Source organism: Dreissena polymorpha, chromosome 10 (genome assembly GCF_020536995.1).
Source record: "Dreissena polymorpha isolate Duluth1 chromosome 10, UMN_Dpol_1.0, whole genome shotgun sequence".
Lineage (NCBI taxonomy): Eukaryota > Metazoa > Mollusca > Bivalvia > Myida > Dreissenidae > Dreissena > Dreissena polymorpha.
Window position 1 is genome coordinate 29,395,801 of NC_068364.1, and position 22,106 is coordinate 29,417,906.

General features: G+C 35.9%; 1 protein-coding gene across 1 annotated transcript in view; it reads right to left on the minus strand.

Moving 5' to 3' along the window:
* Window positions 1-285: 285 nt before the first annotated feature.
* Window positions 286-22,106, minus strand: part of LOC127849004 (protein sidekick-like) — a 54,475-nt gene continuing 32,654 nt past the window's right edge. Inside the window, exons 28-34 of the mRNA XM_052381731.1 lie at window positions 19,037-19,106; window positions 17,690-17,805; window positions 12,768-12,954; window positions 9,947-10,081; window positions 9,359-9,520; window positions 6,804-6,929; window positions 286-500 (exon numbers count right to left, since the gene is read on the minus strand). Coding sequence (XP_052237691.1) covers window positions 286-500; window positions 6,804-6,929; window positions 9,359-9,520; window positions 9,947-10,081; window positions 12,768-12,954; window positions 17,690-17,805; window positions 19,037-19,106 — 1,011 coding nt within the window. The remainder of the gene's footprint in view (window positions 501-6,803; window positions 6,930-9,358; window positions 9,521-9,946; window positions 10,082-12,767; window positions 12,955-17,689; window positions 17,806-19,036; window positions 19,107-22,106) is intronic.

The following is a 22,106-nucleotide window of genomic DNA, read 5'->3' on the forward strand; positions in this document are numbered from 1 at the left end:
CATCCGGAAACCACCTGGTGGACGGACCGACCGACAGACCGACCGACATGTGCAAAGCAATATACCCCCTCTTCTTCGAAGGGGGGCATAATAATTTTTTAAAGCAATAATATCATCAAAACATATGAATATTATTAGAGCATACCATATGTTTACCATGAACAAAAGTATTAAAGAGTTAACAATTACGTCATATAAAATAACTCAAGTAAAAATCTCCCAATCTGGTTTTTGTGGACAACATGTTATGCACATGCATTTAGACCCATTTTCCCAGTGTTTCTTTCATTCATTGAAACCAAAAAAATTCACCTCCCTACCTGGTTTTTGTGGTGCAGGGGTCCTGAAGGTCACGGCCGCCTCACTCGGGGGACTCATGCCCTTGGAATTAAGGGCCACTACTCTGACCTGGTATTCTCGGTCTGGCGTGAACTGCAGCAGGTTCAACTTGGCCTTAGGCTCAGAACCCACCTGGGACACTGTCTGCCACTCCCGGGATTCTAGCATGACAATGAAGTAAGAATTTGAAATATTAGAAATTTTATAATGACAAAGGAGTGCTATTTTAAATACTTTGAATAATAAAGGGATTTTATCAACTGTCTATATTGCTCGCTCAGCTAATATATAGCAGTAGAAAGAATCAATAAAAACACTATACTTAAAAAAAAAATTGATAATAATTTATTCCTATGCAGTGAAGTGGTGAACTATATTGGCTTAATAAGACAAGTAAGACCCGTGGGTATGAACAACAGTTTTTTAAGAAGCTTATTTATATGGCTTTCAAAAATCATTTAAATACAGACTTTATCAGAGACTTAACAGCAGTCCCATTCCTTCTAAACGTTTTTGAAATAACAACAGGCACTCCATTTAGTTAAATAAACTCAACTTGGACAGACAGACTGACAAACTCAAATAATATAAATATTCCACATATTTGGCTTTCTCCCTATGCTGAGTTTTGTCAACCTCGCTTATGAACTATTTAAGTTGTTACAGAATCCAGATTTTAGTTTTCTTTCTTTTTTTTGTTACAGTTTTAATTTTATCTGACAAACAAAATGAAACAGCATGCATATTCCCCATGTGGTCCTCTATCCACATACAGATTGCATCAACATAACGAAAGCACTTTTTGGGTTATTGCAGGAGCAACATTTTTCAAATGGATAGACTGACCGACACAGACACCAGTAGGGGACTTATAAAGTACATGTATGTCTTTATGACCTAGTTATGGCTAACAAGAGGACACATGAACTGTTGCAGCCAGGATTTGGTCATTTCTAACATATATATATCTTTTAAATCAGATTTTCAGATTGAAATATAATCCACAGTCATTTATGTCTAGTTAAAAAAAAACTATGTTCAGGCAATATCTAATAATTATGTAGTTCATTTACAAAGTCAAAACTCACATAAGTTTATTTAAAAAAAATAAAATTAAATTATACACTTCTACAAGTTACTCTATGTTGAATATAAAATATTAAATTGACATGCAGAGCTGTTTGGATGAATTTAACAATATGAAAAATAAAAGAAAATATGTGTTAGTTAATGAAATTTGCACAAGACATGTAACCATTGGCATGGATTCCACCACATGCCATATTTGTCCCAAAGCTAAGCTGTTTATGAGCATGGTTGACAAACGACCTCTACGTTTGACCTTGACCCTGGAGTTAATGAGACAGCTGATACACGCGACACTCATTCTACTTATGATCATAACTTTCAAATGGTATGACGAATGACAGGTACAAACTGGACAAGCAGTTTTATGGCTACATTTTGACCTTTATCCTCTAAGTGTAACCTTGAGCTCTGAGTTAGAGAGGCCGTTTTTTAACTCAAAACGCCTTCTCGCCATGGTGGGCAATAGTGGTAAGTAATTTTAAAATAATATAAATAATCATAGACAAGCTGTTTTGTTGCACAAGTTGAACATCAAACTCAAGTGTGACCTTGACTTTTTCGGTAGGGAGACAAGAGTGTCACATGTAACATGTTGACTTATGAAGCATTGCATTTCTAAACATTTATTTTATATCCCATCTAAATATGATAAAGTTATGGCTAGGACAATAGAGTTCAATGTGTTGTATGACCCACTTTGACCTCCAAGTGTGACCTTGACCTTGAGTAATGCAGACGGGTTTTACATACAACACGTCATCTTATGATGGTATACATTTGTGCCAAGTATTTCAAAATATATAAATAGAAATTTTCAAACTGTTTAAGGCAACATTTGACAGATGGTCTACTGGACAGACAGATAGACAAATGGACCCTGTGATTGCTTTATGAAACTTTCTTCAAAGGGGGGACCGAAAACATCTAGATCCGGCATATGATGTATAATTTTGTACAATTACTTAAAATGTTATAATTAAGCGTCATGCACATGTTGCATTGGTTTTTACTGACTAATGAGAAATTACTTTCACACGGATGTATTCAAGCAGTAACACAAAGACTCCATCACTTATCATGGTCACAGACAAGAACGCTGATAAAATTAAGACAATCTCAAAATTATTTTCTTTTGCAATTATATTTATTAGGCAGATTTACATTTTTCTGTTTTTAATTAGGAAGTCAATGTTGCCAACAAGTCTGACCTTTATTACAAATATGGCACTAATCAAACTATGTGTTGATCTATGTCTTTAGAACATTATATTATAAAGCACATATTAATATATAATACAGTTTGCATTGAAGGTCAAGGTAGCAGTCTGAATGTGTAATGCACCAGTAATTTAATTGAAAGTAATACAAATAGATGGAATCTGACCAAACAAATGGGATTAATAAGAATAACACAATCAAGCACTATAAATATACATGTGGTACATACATAATAAACTCAAGGAAAATTTAAGCAATGGACAAGGAAAGGGATGATTTTATGTACTCCTATGCAAAGATTAAGGTATGATTGCATAGTGCAAATCTTGTGAAATTTTAGAAATGTTAGTTATTATTTGATTCTGGCAACATTCCATGACATACGAGTCGCGTCGTGAGAAAACTGGGCACAATGCATGTGCGTAAAGTGTCGTCTCAGGGACGACACTTTCCACCTTAACTGGATTTTTGCTGAGAAGAGACTTCATTTTAACGAAAAATGTCATAAAAACAGAAAGTATCGTCCCTGATTAGCCTGTGTGGACTGCACAGACTAATCTGGGACGACACTTTACGCACAAGCATTATGTCCAGTTTTCTCAGAGCACGGCTCACATGATTATTCGAGCCTTGCTCTGGGAAAATGGGGCTTATTTAGTGCGCATAAAGTGTCATCCCAGATTAGCCTGCGCAATCTATGACAACTGTTTCCACTTTTATGGAAATGTTGTTTAAAGGAAGTCTCTTCTAAAGAAATATCCAGTATATGCAAAAAGAGTCATCCCTGATCAGGCTAATCTGGGAAGACACTTGACGCACTGGCATTAAGCCCATGCAGTTATCTCAGAAAAGCACCCATTTATTCTGTGATATTGAGCGCAACACTGATGGTGGAAAAAATCTGATGGAGAATGGCTTGAACTATCATGCCTGCTTACCTCTAAACAAACCATTATGGCAACATCCTGGTAATGCAAATAATACAGAACTTCAGTCAGTTGTTCATAAATCCATTATATACAACATACTTAAGACAAAAAAAAGACTTTTCATAATATATGGAAATAACCATGTACATTTTTACATGGTCATTACAGCTCAAATAAAATAATGGCTCCACCACTATTTAACTTAATCAACATTATTAATTATTCTAAAGATGCCTTCAAGTAAAGAAGCGAAAAAGTAAAATTGCACCCTGCATAGAACAGACTTCACTTTTATCCAACAGAAGGTAGTTCAAACAAGAGCACCGTATAGCGGGTGCCAACGCTCGGCTGTGGGTGACCTTGACACAGTGACCTTGACCTCGACCTAGTGACCTAAAAATGGGTGTGGTGTGTGGAACTCATCAAGGTGCAGCTACATAAACCGTAAATCTACGAATATAATACACACTTTTTTACCTGCCAATTTTTTCTTCAAGTAGGGGGTGCGTATAATATACGAGTTTAGAGCAGAACAAAATTTTTCCTGTGCAAATTTTCAATCGCTGTTATTCGCATTGCGGCAGCCATTTTGAATTTCAACATTACATCAAAGGGGTGCAACACGGCTCGCGCTGTCGTTCACCATTTGAGTCATTTGCAAAAATATTGAGAATTTGGCTCAATAAAAATCTTATTTGTGAAAATGCGAAAATCTAGTAAAATTTCATTCAAAACATCCGCCATTTATATCGGACTGGTTTTCTATATTTGTCTCTTTGTTTTAATGAAAGTGTTCGCAATTTGAACAGTAAACGAAACCCAGCCTGTACCCGATTATGAGACATCGCTTGACCTTATTGTTATTGAAATGCGCATGGTAGCTGGCCACTCAACATTGAGCTCGCTTACACATGAAATAATGTGTCGAATGAAACGTGTGAACAGGAGGAGCTATCAGATAATATTGGGTCATTCATGTGCAGACACTGTATACTTTGAATACACAGTTAATATCGTCGGCTGCCTACAAAATAGTGACTGGACGCTAAGTCGTATAAAGAGATTAGCAAATGAAAAAAAACAACTGACAATACCTGCAGGGGTTTTTTTTAGAAAAAGGGGAAGACGCTGGACGCTGGGTAATAGGGGAAAATCGAGCGCGAAAGAGACATATTTGGGGAAAAAATAAAGACTGTTCATTTCAATGTCTATAACTCGCCTACAGACTTCAGGGGATTTTTTTAGAAAAAGAGGCATGTCTCTGACCTTTTTGTTCTTAAACACATGAACAAGTATGATATTAAAGTCAAAGTCCTAAATAAAGTTGCAGGGGTAGATCTAATAATGGGAAATGTTTTCAACTGGGGCTGGGGAACGATGTCAATATTGTGATTTCAATTTCATGATGAATGGGTTGACGATCTAGATCTGCTACAGTATTGGAAGGGAAAGGTGCGGCAGCTGCCGATTGTCTACTTTCACTTTCACAATAATCCGACAGTATTATTCGATGTTGATTACATGTACCTCCAAATCCTGCTGGGTTTCAACGGTTTTTGATGATTCATTCTTAAAAAATGCGTCAACGCAATTAATATTTTCCGAGTCCGAACATTTTATTTTGCTCATGTATGAATGCCAATATTGAGACTTTTTTCTGTTTTAACGTTTATATCTTGGCTTTCACATAACTCGGATGAAAATTCGACTGGTTTCTGGTAATTAATTGACGAAACACCCTTCTCGCGCAAGACCGGAATCCAGTTAAATAGTCACATGATTAATACGATTAGTTGCCCGGTTTCCATGATGTAATTTAAGAGCTATATATAGAATCACTGGGATTCCCAGATTTCAGTGTTCGTCGGGAGAGAGAGAGAGGGAGATCGTTGTACATGGTACAAATTGGATAAGTGTCGACTTCCCAAAAGAAAAAAAACATTTCTTTGAGGGTAAAATATTATATTTTGGTAAAAAATTCTATTTTTTGAGGGGAAATGGTAGTTTTAGGGGAAAAATTCTGGTAGGGGAAGACGCCGAATATCGGCGTCACTTTCTTAGTAAAAAAAACCCCTGACCTGTAAATAAATATTTCTTAGCTGACCACTATTTATCTTTCTACCATATCTGGAGTAAAGAGTGGTAATTAAATAATTAGTTTTATGATGCTAATAGAGTCTATTACACCTGTCTGCCGATTGCCGAATTAAATTGAAAGGTGATAATTAATTCATTTGTTTTTTACTCCCAAACTAGCCTTAATGACAGCAGCGTATATTTTAATTAAAGAGATCATGAAAAACACGAGCGGTTTAATTGTATTTTAAGTTATATTAAAGTATCGAGTTTGTAACACTTCGGAAAAGTAATTCATCTAGACAACTATAAAAACATAAGTAACCATTTTGTCTTTGTATTACTTTATTATTATTATAACTATTATCGTCCCGAATATTGTCAAATTGAATTAAATGGGAAAACAAAAAACAGCGTCTCTGCTTCTTTCTTTTGTAATTATGACTGCTTGACCCAGATGTCAGCAAGGGGCTGTGTGTTATCGGTAACAATCAATGGTAATATAAACAATAGACAGAGATATTTATGATGTAACTGTCATAACAACAGCACTATAACACATCCCAATATAATATTACTGTGAAACAGATAGTTGACAACACCAAATTGATTCGCTATTTTCACAACACAAAAATATATTGACACATTTTTTCGGAAATGGCCGATCTCGGACACTGATTTTTTTAGTGCGTATTTAACTCGATTAACCAATCTTAAGGTTTTAGCACGGCGGACGGCAGATGCAGGATGGCGGACAACGAGCTGGCTATGAAAATACCTCGGGTTTTCTCTGAAAACAGTCGAGCTAAAAATCACACCCATGACTTCGATAACAAACAAATACTGATTCTGATAAATGTGTATTTTAACCCTATCCCACTCAGATGCAAAATGAAAATGGCTGAATGCAACCAGCATAAAACCATAGCCACCTGCAAGTATCTCACAGTCTGCTCAGGTTTTGTTGCTTTTTGCTGCTCATCAGTACCTTTAGATTGAAAATGTAGCCTTTAAAAGTTGAATCTCTAAAGAAAATTCTTAAATTTAATTTCATTTTCTTTAGGATTACAAAGTCAAAGTGCACATCTGAGTGGGTAAAGTGTTAATCAGACAAATGAGATCCACACACACAGACATTAAGGGCATATTCACCTGTGGAGTTGACCTGTATGAGGTGCCCGTAGATGGGAGAGTAACCGGCCAGCCCGTCTACCCATTCCAGGGTCAGCTCAGAGCCCAAAATATTGTGGGTCAAGGACATAGGCCTGTCTGGGCTCCCTGGAAAAAATATGTCATATGAGCCGCGTTTTACAAAAACTGGGCTTAATGCATGAGCTGTCCGCACACTTATCATTTTGGACACTAAACTTAATTAATTCTCAGAGACTTTAAACCTTTAAATGAAATATTATATAACAGTGGAAAGTGCTGTCCTTGATTAGCCTGTGTGGACTGCAGAGGCAAATCTGGGATGACACTTAAGGTATATGCATAAAGCCCAGTTTTCCAAGAACGCTGCTCATGTATACAAGGGGTCAATATTATCCTACAAAATCAGCGCCTTGATATTTTATTTTATTTTTCAAAGAAATGAAGTACTTAAATATATTGCATTAGAGTTATTGACTATTTAGTAAATATGAGCATGCCCTTTATAGGTTTTAATAAAGATTATTCTGTTTTTTTAATTTTAAATGATGTTATTCAGTATTTGAAATCGCACATAGTATCACTATATTTATCCCTAATGCATAGGGATTAAAGCGACAGTTGCCATACACATATCAAAAAAGCAATCAATAAAGTGTAGCATTAAATAAAGTTCAATATACTATGCATATATCTTAATGGAAATATATAAATTATAAACGCACAGAATCAAACACAGAAAAACAAGAGCATGTCACAGTAGTGTCAAATCCCCGCCGAAATGTGTTTGCTTGTATGACAACTTTTGCTTTAGAGAGTAGAATAATATTTGTAAAAACAAATAAAGGGAGATAATTCATTATGCTCCGGACAAAAAATTACTTTGAAATTAAATAAAGGGAGATTATTCAAACACTAAGGTAGATAAAGTTATGGTTCTTAGTCACAGCACTTCTCCTACTTGCCATCTGTTTATATTTCAAGTTTCAAGTAAATACCTTCAGTAGATTTAGAGTTATGTTCCAAACAAAAATTTACTTTAAAATTATATAAAAAGGGAGATAATTAAAAACTAAGGTAGATAGAGTTATGGTTCTTGGTCACTGCACTTCTCCTAGTTGCCATCTGTTTATATTTCAAGTTTCAAGTAAATCCCTATAATAGATTTAGAGTTATGCTCCAGACAAAAATTTACTTTAAAGTTATATAAAAGGGGAGATGATTCAAAAACTAAGGTAGATAGAGTTATAGTTCTTGGTCACTGCCTAGTTGCCATCTGTTTATATTCTAAGTTTAAAGTAAATCCATTGAATAGATTTGGAGTTATGCTCCGGACAAAGTTTCAGCCAGACAGACAGACGGACGAACAGACGGACAGACAGGACCAATTACTATTTATCCCATCATCAGACGTGCATTGTCAAAATAAACCACTGTGGAATAAATTTTCCTCTATTTCGGCAGTGCTTAAATATAGCTGTCACGCGCAGCGGAGAATGGTCATTTTACTCCGAATCAACTATAAAGTAATCATTTTTAGTAAAATCGAATCAGATTCAACAAAACAAACAATTTGATACCAAGATGTAATATATTTTTTAAAGATAATGCAACTCAAAAAGCAAAAAAACAACATAATTTACAAATATTAAGTGCGCATACTCGTGACGTCATTATTAACACATCATACGACACAATGCATGTTCTTTCACGCTAAAACTGCAGTTGTTTAGTGTGTTTTTTTCATTTTTTCTTAAAAATCGGGGACGTAGAGGTATGATAAACAGAAAAACAGGTTAGTTACTGATCTTTTAGTAATGTATAAGGCTAGGCACGATTAAAATAATGAAACAATGTTTGCTTAAAATAACTTTGGAATTTTTCGTGCAGTTAGATTTTCCTATTCTATTTTTAAAGAAATAATTTACGACTAAGAAAATTGATGGGATAAATCGAATACTAGGTCGGTGCCGAATAAAGTAAAGTTTATTTTGCTCGGCACAAAAATCTGAACCACTCGCCAAGGCTCGTGGTTCCGATTTTCTAAGCCTCGCAAAACAAACTTTGCTTTCTTCAGCACCGACCTAGTATTCTCTATATCCCCTCGGAAAATTTTTCCGGCAGGGATAAAAATCACTAAAAAATAAAACTTAAGAAACACACATTTGCAAGTTACTTATTCCTGAATTTTCATCAAGATATGTAGAAAGCCACGAAAATGACACCAGCATTACAAATTAAATTAATAAAATATTTCAACCCTCAGTTTTTCTAGAAAACATCAATTAAAGTACATTTATTGTTCTGGCAAAACTAAGCTGAATGCATGAGCGTAAAGTGTTGTCCCAGATAAGCCTGTGCAGTCAGCATGTACTAATCAGGGACAACACTTTCCGCCTAAAATGCTTTTTGCTAATAAGTTACTTTTAAAGTGGAACGTTTTATCCCTGATAAGCCTTTATGGGCTGCACAGGCTAATCTGGGACGATACTTTACTGGCATGCATTAGGCTGGTTCTTTCCAGCATTGGGCTCAATGTATTGAAATCTGACAAGTACCTTCTTGTGGTCCAATTTTTATGCTTTTCACGAAGCTTTGCCCTGGGCCGACAATTGTGCGAGCTACGATGCTGAACGTGTACTGGACTTTGTCGAGTAGATCAGTAATGGACAGAGACGTCACGTCCCCTGATACGTTGAACTTCACCTGCTTGCTACCACCTATAACAGTCATCATGATCATCATGATCATCATCATTATATGCGATAATTATCCCCACCATCATTATCCTCATCCATAACATAAAATTTCAACATCAACATCATGATAATGATCTAACTTCATTATATAACTTAACTTCATCTTATAGGCATTAAAGTTATAAACTCAAATTTTAACAAAATTAAAGATCTTCAATTCATACACGTTTCATTTATATGCATTTTAAACGTCCAATCCCATTCTTTATTAAGAATACTAACTACTGCCTTTACATAACAGTGGTATCTTAAAAACAACCATTATTATTTACATAACCTAGAAATGTTTCATTTGAATAATCGTTATTTTAAATACCTTTTCCTGGCCATGGCTACTTAAATATATGAGGTTACCAATATATATTTGCGACATCACTTTAAACTTACTGAATGGGTTTTCTTCTATGTATGCAATCTCATAGTTGAGAATCTTCCCATTGGGTGTGGCAGGGGGTGACCACTGTACATCCAGAGACGTAAAGGTCACATTCCAGAACTCCAGACGGGCCGGACGATCTGGTACTGAAATAGAGGTGCCTTATATGAAATGAGCCTTTTCTAGGAAAACTGAGCTTAATGCAAGTGGGTATAGTGTCATCTCAGATTAGCCTGTACAGTCCCCACAGGCTTATCAAGGAAGACACGTTTTGCATACACTAGATTTTTGTTAAAAACAGACTTCCTTTACACAAAGAATTCCTTAAAAGTGGAAAGTGTAAAACTGTTGTCCTTGATCTGGGCTGATACTTTCCGCACATGCATTTAGGCCAGTTTTCCCAGACCAAGTCTGCAATGGACTGTTACTTTTTCTTTAATTATTTATTCATACATAGTCATGAACTATTTATTTGAAATCAGGGTTACCTTATAACATTTTACCATGCAAAAGTCACCAATGCGCAATAAATAAGGCATTATAACAAACTATAAACAACATTAACCATTATGAATGTAAACAAGGAGCTGTCAGAGGATAGCGCGCTTGACTATGGAGTGCTTGACAGTACAACGTAAGCCATCATGGAGGGGGGGGGGGGGGTGTATAATGTGGGTGTAAGGTCATTTAACCCTTTACCACTTAGAAACATATTTTTACGCATTTGTAGTCCCATAGAAAGTTACATTTAATTAAAGACCTAATTCTTACTAGATTCAAGTTTTAAAGGCTTCATTTCCAACCCTTAGCTACTGATGAGCAGAAAACAGCATAAAACCTTAACAGACTGCGAGTTACTCACAGGCTGATCTTATTTTATGCTGTTTGCACATAGCCATATTCACTTTGCTTCTAAGTGGCAGAGGGTTAATAGATGATCTTTCAAAAATAAGGGAATTTTTTTTTTTTTGGGGGGGGGGGGGAGGGATTCTGGGGTGGGGCATGCGGGATGGTTTGGGTGGAGTGCATTGTGGTATGTCAGGTAAGTGTTGTTTTATCAAGTTTGAATCAAATGTGATCATAAATAATGAAGTTATGGCAATTTAAGCAAAATGTTAAATTATCTAAGTATAAAAGGGGCCATAATTCTGTCAAAATGCTTGATACAGTTGTCTGCTCTTGTTAATAGATTGGGGTCATGTTGGTAAAGAAGAATGCAAAATATAAAAGAAATATGTCAAAGGACATAGGAAATAATTGGGGTGGTACGCAAACTTTAACATAGATTTATCAATAATATGCATATTCTAAGTATAAAAGGGGCAATAATTCTGTCAAAATGCTTAATACAGTTGTCTGCTCTTGTTTATAGATTGGGGTCATGTTGGTAAAGAAGTATGAAAAATATAAAAGCAATATGTCAAAGGACATAGGAAATAATTTGGGTGGTATACGCAAACTTTAAAAAAAGATTTATCAATAATATGCATATTCTAAGTATAAAAGGGGCGATAATTCTGTCAAAATGCTTGATACAGTTGTCTGCTCTTGTTTATAGATTGGCGTCATGTTGGTAAAGAAGTATGCAAAATATAAAAGCAATATGTCAAAGGACATAGGAAATATTTGGGGTAGTACGCAAACTTTAACATTTGCACGCTAACCGGAACGGAAATGCCAACGCCGGGGTGAGTAGGATAGCTCTACTACATTGTATATATGTGTTTTTTTGTGTGTTTTTGGTTACCATAGCAACCACAATTTTTGAGGTAGGAACAAAATGAAATGACATGCATAATGTCCCTATTGCAATCTATCCATGTTGCAAGTTTCATGAAGAAATATTAAGAACTTTCAAAGTTATCGCAGGATCCAGAAAACCACCATTTTCAGCAGTATTTTAGTCTATTTGGTGCCATAGCAACCATAATTTTTGATGTAGGAACAAAATGAAATGACGTGCATAATGTCCATATTGCAATCTATCCATGTTTTAAGTTTCATGAAAAAATATGAAGATCTTTTAAAGTTATCGCAGGATCCAGAAAAGTGTGACAGACTCACAGACGCACAGAGCGCAAACCATAGGTCCCCTCCGGTGAAATCGGTAGAGGACAATTATGAATGTAAAAAATAATTCCTTACAGTATTAAAAACAAATGACTATAGAAAATATGAAGATTATGTATCAATATTCATTTGCCAAACTAGCAAAAAGACATCATGTCAAATTGTAGTAAAATCATCAATAGAAAAATGTATATTCCTCAAGACTGTGATAAATGAGCAGTTCTCTAGAAAAACAGGGTTTAATACATGTGTGTACAGTGTCATACCAAATAAGCCTGTGTAGTCTGCACAGGCTAATCATGAATAATATTGAGCTCTTATAGTATTTTTGTTACAAGGATGTATCTTTTAAATAAACATTCAGTGTGTGGGAAAGTGTCGTCCTTGACTTGCAGGGCTTTTTTCCTTCTAACAGAATGGTCATCTTTTACAAATTTGAGAATGTTGCGACTCAAATTGTCCAAATTTAAAGGAGTTTGCAACTCAAACTTCACAACTTTTAAAATGTGTGACTCATTATTTCACAATTTTGAACAGTTTGCAACTCTTTTTTTTTACATTTTGAAAAGTTCAAGACTTATTTTTAGCAAAACAATGTGGCCAAGGCCCACCCAGGCTTCACAAAGATAGGAAAAAAGCCGTTATTAGACTTTACAGACTATGAAGGCCAATCTGGGACGACACTTTACGCACATGAATTAAGCCCAGTTTACTCAGAGCAAGGCTCAAATAAAACAAACCAGTGTACAAAGAACTACTTACATCCTTCCTTGGTCTTGGCATACACAGGTGTGCTGGGAGGTCCCTCGCCGGCGAGGTTCAGTGCACGTACTGTGATGGCGTAGTCTGTGTAGATGGCGAGTCCCTCCAGAGAGTGGCTGAGCTTGGTAGCCTGCACAACCTTGACCTTGGCAGACTCTGGGGGCGAGTCCTTGAACCAATAGGCAATCTGTGAACATAGAATCAGAGATCTTGACCTGGGTGATTCAAACAGGAAAAGAGTTGAACCAACAGGCTATCTGCATTCATAGGAACAGAGTTGAACCAATAGGCTATTTACACACAGGAACAGAGTTGAACCAAAAGTCTATCTGCAAACAGGAACAGAGTTGAACCAAAGGTCTATCTGCAAACAGGAACAGAGTTGAACCAAAAGTCTATCTGCAAACAGGAACAGAGTTGAACCAAAAGTCTATCTGCAAACAGGAACAGAGTTGAACTAAAGATCTATCTGCAAACAGGAACAGAGTTGAACCAAAGGTCTATCTGCAAACAGGAACAGAGTTGAACCAAAAGTCTATCTGCAAACAGGAACAGAGTTGAACCAAAAGTCTATCTGCAAACAGGAACAGAGTTGAACTAAAGGTCTATCTGCAAACAGGAACAGAGTTGAACCAAAAGTCTATCTGCAAACAGGAACAGAGTTGAACCAAAAGTCTATCTGCAAACAGGAGCAGAGTTGAACCAAAGGTCTATCTGCAAACAGGAACAGAGTTGAACTAAAGATCTATCTGCAAACATAGGAACAGAGTTGAACCAAAAGTCTATCTGCAAACAGGAACAGAGTTGAACCAAAAGTCTATCTGCAAACAGGAACAGAGTTGAACCAAAAGTCTATCTGCAAACAGGAACAGAGTTGAACTAAAGATCTATCTGCAAACAGGAACAGAGTTGAACTAAAGATCTATCTGCAAACATAGGAACAGAGTTGAACTAAAGGTCTATCTGCAAACAGGAACAGAGTTGAACTAAAGGTCTATCTGCAAACAGGAACAGAGTTGAACTAAAGATCTATCTGCAAACATAGGAACAGAGTTGAACCAAAAGTCTATCTGCAAACAGGAACAGAGTTGAACCAAAGGTCTATCTGCAAACAGGAACAGAGTTGAACTAAAGATCTATCTGCAAACATAGGAACAGAGTTGAACCAAAAGTCTATCTGCAAACAGGAACAGAGTTGAACTAAAGATCTATCTGCAAACAGGAACAGAGTTGAACTAAAGATCTATCTGCAAACATAGGAACAGAGTTGAACCAAAAGTCTATCTGCAAACAGGAACAGAGTTGAACCAAAGGTCTATCTGCAAACAGGAACAGAGTTGAACCAAAAGTCTATCTGCAAACAGGAACAGAGTTGAACCAAAAGTCTATCTGCAAACAGGAACAGAGTTGAACCAAAAGTCTATGCAAACAGGAACAGAGTTGAACTAAAGATCTATCTGCAAACAGGAACAGAGTTGAACCAATAGGCTATCTGCAAACATAGGAACAGAGTTTGTAAATATTTTGTGATCTGGACGTGAACTTGTTATCACCAACCAATTCTTAGACTTCAGAATAAAGAATAGATATAGACTCAATAAAACTTAAATCAGAGTTTGCATAAGAACAGGCTCAAAATAGTGCCTACATTATTAACATATTGTTCTTAAAGAACAGTAATACAATTAAAGGTGTTACATGCCAGGCTACACTTGCCTTTAAAGTTGTTTAAGTCAATAACAGTTTTAAGAATATTAATTATCATTAGACTTAAGTTTAAGAATCTGTTCATGAATAAGAGCCCTGGCCTTGCTCATGGTTATTTGTTTTTGCAAAGCAAAATAATTCTGTTCACTTGTTTTGTTTAAATAAAGTAAGTATTTTGTGATACTGGACAAGGCCTTGCTTTGTTTTTTGCAAAGCACAATATTTCCAAGCAATTATTTTGTTAAACTGCATCAGAATTGTACATGTCTTTATTTACAAACATGTGCAAAATCAAAAACAAATACAAAGACAAATTCACACAACTGAATACCTGAAACATTTTAGCTAAAAAAAAACTTATCATGATATAAATTTCCATGCACACTTTTTCAATTATACAAATATATTTAATTATTTTTTTATATTAACAGCGTGTAACCTACAAATATTCACTCGCTTATTTATTCAAAGTTGTTCCACAAACAAAATGACCCAACCTTTTTGCAAATCAATTTACCAAACTATTAGCTACAGCCATGGGATAAGGGATATGTTGTTACTCAGAGGTCATGGGTGCATCCTACTTTGGGAGTATTCTTTTGACCTCCACAACGGTACCAAGTACTGATTCTACCAGGGAAACAGGCTAGAAAGTGTTTCAATAAACCTTTGACTTGCGATAAATTCAAGCTAAAATAAAAAGATAAACAAGAGCTGTGATTGTGAAACACAATGCCCCCTATTGCCCCGCTTTGAACCCATATATTTGACCTTTGACCTTGAAGGATGACCTTGACCTTCTACACTCAAAATGTGCAGCTCCATGAGATACTCATGCATGCCAAATATCAAGTTGCTATCTTCAATGTTGCAAAAGTTATGACCAAGGGTAAAGTTTTGGGACAGAATGACAGACAGATTGACAGACAAAACTAGAGCTTTGAAACAGACGTGACGTATACCCCCACATGCTGCATTGACACAGACTATTTTGCATGCTGTCTTCACAAAACAAGAGAAGCTAATTTATTATGCCATAATCATTTATGGCCATGTTGACCTTCGGACTCTTGAATTTTTTCGCATGACACAACATCAAATGACTGTGAACAAAATAAATGTACAGTCATTTTAAAATCTCACAATGATTGACATAGTTATGGCCCGGAAATATTTTTTATGGCCATTTTTGACCTTTGAACTCAAAGTGTGACCTTGACCTTGAAGATATCAACATAATTCTTTCGTGTGACACACTGTCCAATGATTTTTTTAAAATCTCACAATGAACGACATAGTTATGGCCCAGACAAGCTCATAAATTGCCATTTTTGACCTCTGAACTTAGTGTGACCTTGACCTTGGAGATATCGACAAACCGTCCAATGATGGTGAACAAATGTGCCAAATGATTTTAAAATATCACAATGAAAGACATAGTTATTGCCCGGACAAGCTCATTTATGGCCATTTTTGACCTTCGAACTCAAAGTGTGACCTTGACCTTTGAGATATTTATGTACTTCTTTCGCACGACACACCGTCCAATGATGGTGACCAAATGTGCCAAATGATTTTAAAATCTCACCATGAACAACATAGTTATGGCCCGGAAAAGCTAATTTATGGCCAATCTTGACCTTTGAACTCACAGTCGGACCTTGACCTTGGAAATATCAATGTAATTCTTTCGCGCGACACACCGTTCAATGATGGTGAACAAATGTGCCAAATGATTTTAAAATCTCACAATAAACGACAAAGTTATGGCCCGGACAAGCATTTTACCATTGAACTCAAAGTGTGACCTTGACCTTTGAGATATTGACATACTTCTTTCACCTGACACACTGTCCCATGATGATGAACAAATGTACCAAGTCATTTTAAAATCTAACAATAAATGACATAGTTATGGTCCGGACAAACTTTTTGTTTAAAACGCACTAAGTGACCCTGTGACCTTGTTTTTGACATAGCATGACCCATATTAAAACTTGACCTAGACATCATCTAGTTACAACTTCTGACCAAGTTTGGAAATTTTCGGGACAGACAGACAGACCGACAAAGTGACTCCTATATAGCCCCCATTACCAGTAATGGGCGCAGGCCAGGGCTTTCCACAGGCCATTTAAGGATCCCTCACCGGGGCGCTTGAATTACGAAATCAGAGTCCCCGGGGCTCTTGAAATTTTCCGATCAGTGTATTTTTCAGTAAATGAAAGTGGAGATTGTAAAAAAAAATTAAGGTTTCTCTATCAGTGTATCAATATTCCCTGTTTTAAAAGAGCACTCGGTACCTACTTTCACAAGTAATCACCATAAACAACACATGGAGTAATGGACAATCCACTAATAAGAGGAGCGCATGACGCGCATATCGATTATTCTAGCCACATTACACAGTCATTTAAATGCTGACAAGTATGTATCAGGTATCTTTCCAGTCGTCAAACTGTGATGTTCATCGTCCAATCGGTTACGCGAATGCTTATGAGGGCGGGGGTTAACTATCGACCATTATTTTTGATAAGCGTCGGGCACAAAGTAAGAGTTTATCGCAGCTTGATAAGCAAGGGGATTGACGTGTGTTCAGAGGCAATATTTAATCAAATCAATAAATAGTCACTTAAAATTTATTTGATACTATAGACAAATGGCAAGGTTTGTGTTAAAGAAATAATTGAGAGCTTTTATCGTAAATATTTACCAGAAAGTGCTTTATAAAAATGGAATAAACGGGATTATCGGGTAATAAATTGAAACTTGAAAAGTAGTTAGTAATAGAGTCGGGTTGGAACCGATGTATGTGGGAATCGTTCGAGTCGAGATTTTACCATATGTGCGGGAAATTTTAAAAACAATTAAACAATATAAAAAATTATATGTATTTTTTAATGACTGGGGGATTTTCTTGAAGAGTCATAGAGCACCAAATGACGTCCTTTGACGCTGTTTTTCTTTGAGTTATAGCGCAACATAGAACGTAAATTGACACATTAAATTTTTAAAAAATCAACGTCGGGAGGGGACACCCCTCCCAAACCTTCCCTATCAGCCCCGGGGCGTCAGAAAAAAATCCTGTGGAAAGCACTGTATGGGCGTATAATGACAGACAGACAGACAGGCCCAAAACAATATACCCCCGATGATTCGATCCGGGGGCATAACAAATAATAGGTTCTAAACTCACAGATTGTTGTACATCTCACCTGATACCCTGACAGATCCCCATTCTGTGTCTCCTTGGGCGGGGGTTGCCAGGTGATGCTCATATCCGTCGAGTTGGTTGCCATAGCAATGACATTCACTGGTGGTGCAGACGGAGCTGAAATGTGAAACATTTTGCATTTCTTCTGTACAAATGACTGATCAAGTTTTGCCATTTCAACCCCTTTAAGCAAATGAGTAAATGACTAAGTGCTTACAGCTAAGCTCCAGACCAAGCTACCTCGTCTGATTATGAGACCACACAGCCTTGGAGTAGTGGATATGGTGTCAGCCATGGTGTAGTGGTTATGGTGTCGGCCTAATGACCGGGAGGTCACGGGTTGGCTCGCCACTGCAAGCGTTCCTTCTATTTCCTCCAAAGACACCAAGTACTGGTTCTTGTCCATGTTGACTCAAGAGCATTTGGATAAGCCTAAGGCTTTCAATGCAATATAGCAAAAAATAGATTTAAACTAAAGCCTTGCGTGACTTAAAAGTGGACAGCGAAGGTAATGGACCGACTGCAGTAATACGCAAAAGTATTGGGCTATGCTGGAAGCTTATGGTAATAGACCCATTTTTGCATGACCCAGCTCATTTATAGTTATAAGTACTATGCAGATATATAAGTAACATGCATGTATAATCTTAAGCATCATCATGCATGCCATAACGGTTTAATAGCTTAACATCTGATATTCATAAGTAATGATTGAAAAATATTTCAAACTATCATAAATATGATTGACACATCTATTATATAATGTCAAAATCCAGCTTTCTGATAAGATAAAATAAACAAGAACACTGCATAACAGGTGCCACGCTCGGCAACGGTGCAGTTTTGAATAAATTAAAGCTTGTCAGAATTTTTTTTTTTTTTTTAAAGGTGACAGTGACCTTGACCTTTGACCTAGTGACCCCAAAATGGGTGTGGCGTGTAGAACACATCAAGGTGCATCTACATATGAAGTTTCAAAGTTGTAGGTGGAAGCAATTTGATTTTAGAGCAAATGTTCAAAAACTTTACAAAATGTTAAGGTTTTAGCACGATGCGGACGGCGGACGACACGACGAACTGGCTATGACAGTACCTCAGGTTTTTTCCGAAAACGCCGAGCTAAAAATAAAAAAAATAATTCAGTGTTCTACGGAAGAACTGGCGACCAGCGATTTCACCGGTTACATTCTATCTTGATGCCGGCTTCATTCCCAAAAATATCGATTGAAATGATGCAAATACACCAGTTTTATTTTTTAGTTGCCGGCTACTTTAAAAATATAACTGGCTTCTCAACTTTTTCTGGAGAACACTGTCAATTTCTTAACAAAGGCTTCACAAGACTTACCGGCCTCTCCCACATACACAACCACAGGGGTGCTAGACGGACCGCGGCTGATCCCATTGTAGACTTGGACCTGCAGTGATTTGTTTTGCTTTATAGTTAACAACCTGTGATTTGGATTGGGAAAAAGGGGCTTTAAACCATGAAATTGGGAAAAATAAAAACATTATTCATATGATTATAATTAATAATATAAATTATATTCCAATTGCTTATTAGTTAGTGTTTAACAGCATTGTGCAATTTATATTATATTGCTACTGAATAATATATTGCTGTATAATAAACGTGTTTATCTAAAAAAAATTGGCATCTTTTGGGGGGAAATTTGGTCACATTTTGGGGAAAAAATGTTACTTTTTGCCATTGGGAAACAGCCTTTAAGAGGCTGTTATTTTTATTTAAAAAATCACTGCAAACATATCAGTAAAATGGATATAATAACTTTGAAACTCTCCATACACTATACTTTGAAACTCTCCATACACTATACTTTGAAACTCTCCATACACTATACTTTGAAACTCTCCATACACTATACTTTGAAACTCTCCATACACTATACTTTGAAACTCTCCATACACTATACTTTCCATACAAATTGTCTCCTGGACTTTCTCGGACATATAATTTCTAAACATAAAAAAGACAAATTGGAATATTTAAATTAAATTGGGGTAAAAATATACTTTTAACTATTGGAAATATGAACCACTAATTTCTAGCATATCATTATGAACGCGTGAGAATAAAAATCTAAATTGTTTGTAAGGAATGCCATGACTCCAATCAAAGCTTCGAAGCAACTCATACAAACAAAAGATGGTGGAGAGACAAGACAGGACCATCTATTTCCTAATTAAAAGCCACAGGCCCAAAATACAATACAGACAACCCACATTAAACATGCATTAGTTGTGAACAGTTTTATGTTTATACTTTTTCATTTAAAAATACATAAAAAAAGCAATTTTCTTCAATGTCAGATCATTTCTCGTTTTCATCATAGGTAAATAAGATCCCTAGTTCAAAATGCATGTCAAACAAGAGGGCCTAAAAGGCCCAAAGTCGCTCACCTGAGATAAAAAGAAATGACCTGTTCTTTGCAGCCCAAGATATCAATGGAACAAATGTTCTAACCAAGTATCATGAAGAATGAACAACAAATGGCCCCTTGGCGATCCATGTTTTTTTAACAGACCTGAACAATTTTTTAACTCTTCCAAGATATGTCCAAATTTCATGAAGATTGGGAAAAAATGTGTCTGCTAGACTGTTCACATGTTGTCACTTTATACATATAAAGAAACCTGCCCCACTCCCTAGTGGCCATGTTTTTTCACTGATCACGACCATTTTCAAACTCGTCCGAAACATCCACATAACTAATGTTTTGACAAAAGTTCATGATGATTAAGCAAAACATGTGACTTCTAGAGTGTTCACAAGCTTTTTTAAAATATAAATATAAAGAAAAAGACCCCCCATTGGCGGCCATGTTTTTTTACCAATCCAAACCATTATCAAACTCAACTGTCATATCCTGGTGTCGAAGTGCGGTCTCGTTTACTTACTCAAATGAACCGGTCACAGGACGGTAACAAGTTATGTAACTTTGTAAGCACTAATGTAATGCGGAAATATTTGTTTGCAAAACTCTTATTTCCGGTCAGGATGAATATACTGACTGGTTGTAATTCAATTAACTAAAGGCGTTCAGTCAGGGATGCCTAAATACACTCAAAAAAATTATTTATAAGTGAAAACCAAGGCAGCCTTAACAAAAATATAAAAAAATTATTCCAAGAACTCGGAAAATGAAGAACAATGACAGAAAATTAAGAACAGGTACAAGCCAAGTCTAAAGAATCTAAGTATCGTTACAAAAATGAACAACATACAGCAAATACCTTAATGAATGTAAAAAGAAGTTCAAAATCTGTCAAAAAAACTGATTTAAATAAAAGTTACTGTTAGTCTAGAAAGTGCTTCAAAAATCTAGTTTACAAAATTTAATCTAAAGAACAATATTTATGGAGATAAGGAAACTTCAGTGAATCAAATGTAAAAATAAGAAAAATCTACTACAGTTATTGAAATAGAATAGTCTTTCTAATTTAGAAAATGCCAAATAAAAATAATCTAAATAATAAGAATAACTTAAAAAAATAATGCCAAAATGTCTTGATGCTGGTGTTAAAAATAATTTAGAGTTTAATTATTTCAACATTCCAACCTTTTTCAAGAGCTGTTAACTTTTCAAGAAAGCATCAAGAGGTGTTTAAATCAGCCAAAACAGCTTATTTTATACAGTTTAGATGAGATCAATTGTAGAGTAGTCAAATCTCCCTCACAACAGTGCATTTATCAATGATCAATATCTTCCCAAATTCCAGAGCAGAACTAAAAATAGATTACTGAACCAGGTTTAACAAGGGAGATAAATACTGCATAAATACTGCAAAATCATGTACATGTTGTCTTTCTTTCAGTTATCTCTTAATTGAAAGGCTTATCATAAGTGTAAATGACTAAAACAGTTATGTTAACTATGAAAATTCTGCGTTATGAAAAATTACATAACACAGTTAATGTCACATAATATTGACATAATAAAACCAAACTTTACTACACAGGAAACCAATGTTATGACCAAATTTCATGAAGATTGAGCAAACTAGAAAATTAACAAGATTTTACTAAAGCCATATATAGACATATAAGGAAAAATGCCCCGCCCCTTGGCAGCCATGTTTTTCAAGCCAAGGTTACCATTTTTTAACTCATCCAAGATATCATTGGGACAAATCATCTGAGCAAGTTTCATGAAGATCGGAAAATAAATGTTGCCTCTAGAGTGTTAACAAGGTTTTACTATAGCCATATAAGGAAAAATGTCCCGCCCCCCCTGGTGGCCATGTTTTTCAAACAACCGACATCATTTTCAAACTCGTCCAAGATATCATTGGGATGAGTCTTCTGACCAAGTTTTATGAGGATCGGACAATAAATGTGGCCTCCAGAGTGTCAACAAGATTTTGCTATAGCCATATAAGGAAAAATGCCCCGCCCC